Source organism: Sorex araneus, chromosome 2, assembly GCF_027595985.1.
Source record: "Sorex araneus isolate mSorAra2 chromosome 2, mSorAra2.pri, whole genome shotgun sequence".
NCBI classification, from domain to species: Eukaryota; Metazoa; Chordata; class Mammalia; order Eulipotyphla; family Soricidae; genus Sorex; species Sorex araneus.
In genome coordinates this window covers 19700781-19708785 of record NC_073303.1, presented here as the reverse complement: position 1 = coordinate 19708785, position 8005 = coordinate 19700781, and the positions used below count along the sequence as shown (strand labels likewise).

Here is an 8005-nt window from a genome sequence, read left to right as displayed (position 1 = left end):
GCAGGACCACACCCACCCCAGTCCCTCCAGCCCCTGTCCCAAGGCAGTCACTGTATAATTAACGTTGTAAAGGCGGGAGAGGAAACGGTGTCCGGTGACAAATGTCACAGCAGGCACTTCCTAACTGTCCCCTCCACCCCGCCTCGTGACCCCCTGTCCTCATCACCTCTCCATCCCGAGTGCCAGGGGCTGGGGCCAGAACGCAGCCCGGGTCACCTCCGATGGTGCCAACTCCATGCGTGCGGGCGCCCCAGGTCCCGGCTCGTACCCACCCGTCCCCTCCCGCCCGGCCACGCCCACCAGAGACCACTCCCGCCCCGCTCCACAAGACCACGCCCACCGGGGCCCTGGACCCGCCCCTCGCCCCGCCCCTCGCCCCGCCCCTGCGCTGCAGGAAGGAGCTGCCCGGGCCACAGCGCCGGGCCCGCCGCGCGCAGACACGCACCATGCCCCGCATCGATGCGGACCTCAAGCTGGACTTCAAGGATGTTCTGCTGCGACCCAAGCGGAGCAGCCTCAAGAGCCGGGCCGAGGTGGGTTTCCCGGCCGAGCCGCGCTGGGTGGGGAGGTGGGGGTTAGGGGTCGTTGCCTCCCGTCCCTTCCCCGGAGATGGGCGCGGGGCCGAGGGTCGCTGTCACTGGCCAGCGCTGGGAGCTGGGAACTTTGACAGCTCTGCCGGATGCCGGAGGGGTGCTGGCCGGCCCTGTCCTCCCCGCTGCCGGCCTCCGGAGAAGGGCTGGTTCTCTGCCAGGACAGGGGAGGAAGGTGCCTTGAAGGGGCTCCGAAATTCTGAAGCCGGTGCAGTGGGGCGGCCCCGGGGGGGAGGACCCCGGTGGCGTCCAGCGGGGCTGGCGGGCAGCGGGAGAGGCGCCAGGGCCGGCGGGCAGGGGCGCCCGAGGGGAAGCGGAGGAAAACAGGACGGAGCCGCGCGGTCGGCGGCGGTGACTCAGTGCCGAGATCCGCCGCTGCAGGGGGGACCCGAGCCGGCCGCGGGGGGCCGGGGGGCCAGGGCGGGGTGGTGGTGGTGGAGGGGCTCAAAAATGCCTGGATCCTGTGAAATCGCGCGATCTCCAGGGCACCGCGCTGGCACCGCGCTCCGCGTCCAGGGCGGCTTTGCTGGGGCCGAGGGGGCCCCCCCCCCAAGGCGCCAGGGCACCCCGCAGTGGTGGACTTCCAAAGTCCAGCCGAGCCCTCGGCAGCCTCCGGTTGCTGGCCAGTGTCTTGTGGAGCCCTCGCCGCCTGCCCGCGCGCTGCAGGTGCAGACCAGCCTGGAAATCGCCCGAGGGGTGGGGGCAGGGATGCCCCCGGGGGAAGTGGAAGGTCAAACCTGGAAGGATCTAGAAGTTACTCTGAAAGATGAGTTCCCCTCTTCCCCCCCACCTTAGGGGTGTTTGCGGGGCGCCCCAGGCTCTGTCTGGTCCCCGGAGGGAGCTTGGGGCCTGCTGCCGCCGCCGCCGCTGCAGGCTGGTGGTGTCCCATCCCAGCTACCATAAATAAATCCAGCCCTGCACAGGACTCAGCGTGCCAGGCCCAACTGCAGGGCCCGGTGCCGCCAGCCAGCCGGGACCTGTTTGGATTAGCCAGAGCCCAGAACCTCCAGGGGGACAGGGCAGGCCTGCTGGCCTCAGAGAAGGGAGAGACCAGGACCCGCGATGGGAAGAGGGGAGGGAGGGAGGACGGAGTCTCATCACCCCACACCCTCAATGGGATCCTGACGGGCTGTCGGCGGGGCCCCCACCTGTTCCCCCAGTGTCTGTCTTTTCAGGTGCTGCCAAATGGTGGAAGATAAACAGTTTGGTTGGCAGGCCCAGGCCTCTGGATGTGAAAAGCGGCCGAGGGCCAGGCCAAGAGGAGATTAGGGGTTGGAGTGGGGACGTTAGGATCTTTGTTATTTATTAGTTCGCAGTTCACTCGGTGAGAGGCATGTGTGGAAAACGCTTCAAACAAGTGCAGGCGCTTTATTTATTTATTGTTGGAGCCAGAAAAACAAGAAAAAAGACATATCTTCAGGAGAAAAAACAGAATTTAGGCCCTCAGGACGGAGCTCTGTCTTCCAGGGGAACGGTGTGTGACGTCATACACATCCTTCGGTCTCGTAATTACGGGTGGGAATTGTGAGGCGGTGTGTCGTTCCAGCCTCCAAAGGCACCTTGCCGTGGCCAGGCGGGGTGAGAGGTCTGTGCCCTTGGGAGATGATTTTCTCTTCCACGTTGGTGGGAGTGTGCCAGCCTTGTGCCTGCAGTTTGGAGTCACCTGGCATTGCCGTTTGCACTTGCCTCTCTTCCTGGTTTCGCTGTCTGGCAGCCCCCTCGCCCCCCACCCCTGCTCTCCGCCTGCCTCTGGCCTGGATCTCCTGCAGGTCTGGTCCCCACTCGCTTCTGTCTGGGGTTTGCTGAGGCCCCAGCTTTCCCCCTGGCAGGGTCCTCTCCGTGCAGTGCCAGTTCTGCCACCCGAAGTGCGTGCCCTGTGACACGAGCGATACCCGCATGCACAGTCAGCGCTGCGGAAACACCTCGAGACTCGCCAGAGGGTGGTTTGCGTGGAGCCCAGAGAGGGAACTTGCCCGTGTAGGAGCTGGGGAGGGGGAGTTTTGGCTGCCCACATACCTGGTCTCTGCACAGGAGACTGTTTGCTTCCAGCCGGGCTGCTGATGCGGCAGCTCCTGCTCTGGGGCTCGGACCCTGCGTAGAGCCACGGGACAGCGACGGGAGGGCAAGGGGGAGAAGGGCAGAAGGTGGGGATGGCCTACTGGCCTCTCCAGGCTTGTACCCGCGAAGCTGCCGCCTCGCTTATTCCTCCGTTGCCCCCACCTTTCACCAGCCCTGTAAGGTCGCTCCGGCCCCTAACGTGTTTTTGTCATTTCCAGATTCAGTTTTCTTCCCCAGGCCCCGTTTCTGACTTTATGGCCCTGCCCTTGTCTTTGATTAAGATGTTTTGTTTTGTTGGGGGCTGGAGTGATAGTATAGCAGGTAGGGCGTTTGCTTTTCATTGCCACTGACCTGGGTTCAATACCCAGCATCCCCTATGGTCATAGGGTCCCCCAAGCACCGCCAGGAATGATTCCTGAGTGCAGAGCCAGGAGTGACCCCTGAGCATCGCGGGGGTGTGACCCAAAAAGCAAAAAAAAAAAAAAAAAGAAAGATGTTTTGTTTTGTTTTGGGGACCACACCCAGCAATGCTCAGGGGTTACTCCTGACTCTTTGTTTACTCCTGGTGATATTTGGGGCACTGGGATGCCGGGATCAAACCTAGGTTGGCTGTTTGCAAGACAAACGCCCTCCCCACTGGACTATCGCTCTGGCCCCCTTGAGTAAGATTTTTTGGATCGGTCTAGTGCCTTAGGGCAGGGAAGCGGACCCAGGCAGAAAGAGCGAGGAGGCCCTATAAAAGGCCGTAGGCCAGAGAGCTAGGACTGTGCGTAAGACCAATAGGGCTCTTGGTGACCAATGGTTCAATCCCTGGCACCCCAGGTGGCCTCTGTGCCTCTCCAGGACTGATCCCTGAGCACAGGGCCAGGAGGAAGCCCTGAGCACTGCTGGGTGTGGCCTCCCCAAGCCAAACAGAGAAGCAAAGAATTTCCCCAGAACCAAATCTGGGTAGGAATGTTTTTTGGCCCGTGGCCCAGTGAGTGGCCCTTGTCCAGCAAAGCTCCGCAACAGGTAGACTCTGGGGAATCGGAGCCCGGGAGCCTGGCCAGCAGCCAGGAGAGGTCTGCGGGCCACAGCAGGCCCTTAATCTAAGCCCGGCACGGCACTAATTATTTCATTACCTTGTGTCTTGTTTCATTTCCTGACGAGGCTGTGATAAGGGACTATGGACCAGCTGAGGAGCGGGCAGGGCTGGTCCTGTCTGGAAACCGAGGCGGGGTCTGTTCCAGGCCTTTGCTCTCTGGTTGCTTCTAGGCAGTCCTGGTGTCTCTGGCTCGTGGCCGCATCCCCTAGGCCTCTGTCTTCGTTTGCCCACCACGCTCTCTTTGGTGTGTGCCTGCATCCACGTTTTCTCGCCCTCTTTTCTCCTGTCCCGTTAGGGTCAGGCCCACCCTCGGGACCTCCTCGTAACTCTGCCTGTCCCCAGAGGCGTGTGGTCACACCCTTATGAGTGAAGACCACATTGGGGGTGGGGGCCCAAGTAATGACCATCATAGACTCTGAATTTTGCCTCTTGGAGGGTCTGTTTGGGTTTGGCGGCTGCGTGCAGTGGCCTCACGCGTAGATAGCTTCGTTTCTGTTTGGGGTGACCTGAGTGTCTGTGTGTCAGAAGTGATCTATCTCCCTGCTGATTCTGGGGCATGCGGGTGCCCAGGACTGGCCTCTGGACTCCTTTCCAGGGTGGGCTCCGGGGCTCTCTGGCTCTGCGCAGACTTATCTGGATCTTGAGGACCCAGGAAGCTGCCAGCGGTCAGGGTACCCTCGGCGGGTTGGACTGACCCCACTGAGCACTGCCCTGGAGTGGCTGGAGGCCCAAACACAGTGACCCCCTTAGCTCGACACAGGCTACTCCGCACTCTTTGGAGGCACCCGGGCTGGAGCAAGGAAAGGCGAGCCCACGGAGACCCGCGGGACAGACCAATCATCTCCTTAAGGAGAGTCGTGTTGAACTGGAGCCGTGCATAGCTCGGGCGGTTGCGACCTGCACAGTCCCGGCCCCTTTCTCTGGAGGATGCTCGTCCTCTCCGAGAGCAGCCTTGCTCCCACTCCGCCTGCACTGCAGGCCTGGACGGTGGGGCTTAACCCCAGGCCTGCCTGCGTCCCTGCCCCTTACTGGTAGGTGCTTCCAGGGCTCCCTGCTGCTGGGTGCTTCTCTCCAGCCCTCCTGAGAGGGAGAGGGGAGGGAGGGGGAAGAGAGAGAGAGAGAGGGAGAGAGAGAGAGAGGTGTGTATGTGTGTGTATGTGTGTGTGTATGTATATGTATGTATGTGTGTATGTGTATGTGTGTATATGTATGTATGTGTGTGCATATGTGTGTATATGTATGTGTGTATATGTATGTATGTATGTATGTGTATGTGTATGTGTTTGCATATGTGTGTATGTGTGTATGTGTATATATGTATGTGCATATGCATATATATGTATATATGTGTGTATGTGTGTGCATATGTATGTATATGTATGTGTGTATATGTATGTGTGTATGTGTATGTGTGTGCATATGTATGTATATGTATATATGTGTATATGTACATGTGTATTTGTATGTGTATGTGTATATATGTGTATATGTGTCTTTGTGTATGCATATGTGTATATGTATATATGTGTATGTGTGCATGTGTATATGTGTATATGTGTGTATGTGTGTATATGTGTACATGTGCATTTGTATGTATGTGTGTGTATATTTATATGTATGTGTGTATTTGTGTGTATAGATGTGTGTGTGTGTGTGTGTGTGTGTGTGTGTGTGCATAAGAATTGGCTGTTGGTGTAGGGGAGCTCCCCCCACTCCAGGCCATCGTGTTTGGTGTTCTCCAGCCAGATGACATTGTTTGTTGAGGTGGGAGGCTGGAACAAAGTGTATGCGGCAGCCCGCTCGCCTGACTCAGGACACCGGAACATTTAGCAGTGTGGCAGATGGGCACAGGGAACGCTCAGTTTGTACTTGGGCTTGGAGCTGTCAGCCTGAGGACGGACGGGCTTCCCTCCAGGTGTGTTCAGGGCTCACACTGCAGTTTCCATCAGGCCTGGCCAATGGGTGTGTGGAGGGGCTCCTTTTCCTTGCTGCTTCTGTTTGTTTGCTTTGTTTTGTCTGGGGGCCATTCCTGGCGTTGCTCAGGGCTTACTCCTCACTCTGTGCTCAGGGATCACTCCTGGCGGGGCTTGGGAAACCACCTGTAGTGCTGGGGATAGAACCCAGGGCCGGCTGTGTGCAAGGCAAGCACTTTACCCACTGTACTATCTCTCCAACCCCCGTTTTTCTAGCTTCCTAAAAAGTGACTTCCAACCCTTTAAGGGGCCATGTAACTTTTTTAAAAAAAAATAAATTTCTTTAGGGTTGATAGTAAATGTTTGATTTGTATATCAATTTTCATTATATATCTGTGTACCTGGGGTTGCATAGAAATTTCTGGGGCGAAGAAGGGTTGCATGTGGACAAAAGCTGAGGCAGCCCTGCTTTCTTTGGGGCGCTCACCGGCTGTGGCAGATTAAATGCCAGGTTTTGTTCCTGGGAGGCTGAGATGTTTAACATACTTTGGGTCACTCAGCGGACAGCTGGTCTGGTGGGGGCAGGAGGAGGAGGGGATAAGGCCAGTGAAGATCATTTTATTTCTCCTCTCAGCATTCAGTACTGGAAGGAATCTGCCTTGTGGTGGAGAGGCGAGAGGAAGGGACGGTTGATTTAGGGAAGAGGCGGTTTCTGTGTGCTACCCCTGGGCTTTGGAGCGCCAGGAACAGCCTCTGTGACCTGGGCCGGGGCGCAGTGATTCGCCCTGTGCATCCTGTGAGGCGTGTAGGAATAGCAGAGTCCAGGGAGTCAGGCGGACATAAGCCTGCGCAGCCAGAAGGTCAGCAGGTGTGGAGGGGCAGGTGCTTTGTACTGAGGGACCCCTGCAGTTCCCTTGCAGAATGTGGAAGGGGCCTTTGCTGACATTAAGCCTAGAATTGTAACAAGGGGCGGGGAGAAGGGTTCCTTTCTCTGACACTCGTGTCCTGCAACCGCAGTAGCTTGTCTGCCCTCCCTGCAGGTAAGGGCCAGTGTCCACCCTCCCTGCAGGTAAGGGCCAGTGTCCACCCTCCCTGCAGGTAAGGGCCAGTGTCCGCCCTCCCTGCAGGTAAGGACCAGTGTCCGCCCTCCCTGCAGGTAAGGGCCAGTGTCCACCCTCCCTGCAGGTAAGGGCCAGTGTCCACCCTCCCTGCAGGTAAAGGCCAGTGTCCACCCTCCCTGCAGGTAAGGGCCAGTGTCCACCCTCCTGACAGGTAAGGGCCAGTGTCCGCCCTCCCTGCAGGTAAAGGCCAGTGTCTTCCCCTGCAGGTAAGGGCCAGTGTCCACCCTCCCTGCAGGTAAGGGCCAGTGTCCACCCTCCTGACAGGTAAGGGCCAGTGTCCGCCCTCCCTGCAGGTAAGGACCAGTGTCTTCCCCTGCAGGTAAGGGCCAGTGTCCGCCCTCCCTGCAGGAAAGGGCCAGTGTTCACCCTCCCTGCAGGAAAGGGCCAGTGTCTGCCCTCTGTGCAGCAAAGGCCAGTGCTGTCGGCGTCCTGTCGCTCACCTGGGGGCACAGTGGCCTCAGAGCCCTGCATGGAGAAGCCAGAGACTCAGAGCGGCTGCACGGCCCGAGCTGTCCCGGGCTGGGGAGAGCCAGTCTCCAGGGAAAAACAGAAAAGGGCTAAAGATGCGAAGAACCGTGGTGGGAAGAGGCCCTTTGCTGTGCGCTCCTGAGACTCGGGTTCGGGCCTGGGGGGATGCACCCACTTCTTTACGGACTGTATTTGACAGCCAAGGGAACAGTGTGGGGCTGGAGCGATAGCACAGCGGTAGGGCGTTTGCCTTGCACACGGAAGACCTGGGTTTGATTCCCAGCATCCCATATGGTCCCCTGAGCACCGCCAGCAGTAATTCCTGAGTGCAGAGCCAGGAGTAACCCCTGTGCATCGCCGGGTGTGACCCAAAAAGAAAAATAAATAAATAAATAAATAAATAAAAATGATTTTGACATGACCAGTTTTTGTGAGCGCCTCTACCAAGTCCAACCACAGTGGTGTTTTGTTTGTTTTTGCATCACACCCGGCAACGCTCAGGGGTAACTAACTACCTTGCTGTGCACTCAGGAATCACTCCCAGCAGGACCACATGGGATGCAGGGGTTCGAGTCCCGGTCGGTTGGTCGACTGCGTTCAGGGCAAGCGCCCTACCAGCTGGACTATCGCTCAGACCCAGAGCCTGCCACGGTGGCCGAGCCCTTGCTCTCGGCTCCTGGGAGCTGAGCTCGTCAGAGAGGCTCTGAAATTTGGGGTCACGGGAGCATTTGGCGGATCCACCCCCTCCCCTCCCCACAGCTGCTGGCAAGT

General features: G+C 58.5%; 1 protein-coding gene across 1 annotated transcript in view; it reads left to right on the top strand.

Annotated features, from left to right (window-relative positions):
• Positions 1-378: 378 nt before the first annotated feature.
• GMPR (guanosine monophosphate reductase) overlaps positions 379-8005 on the top strand; it is a 46162-nt gene continuing 38535 nt past the window's right edge. Inside the window, exon 1 of the mRNA XM_055125688.1 lies at positions 379-533. Coding sequence (XP_054981663.1) covers positions 447-533 — 87 coding nt within the window. The 5' untranslated portion in view covers positions 379-446. The remainder of the gene's footprint in view (positions 534-8005) is intronic.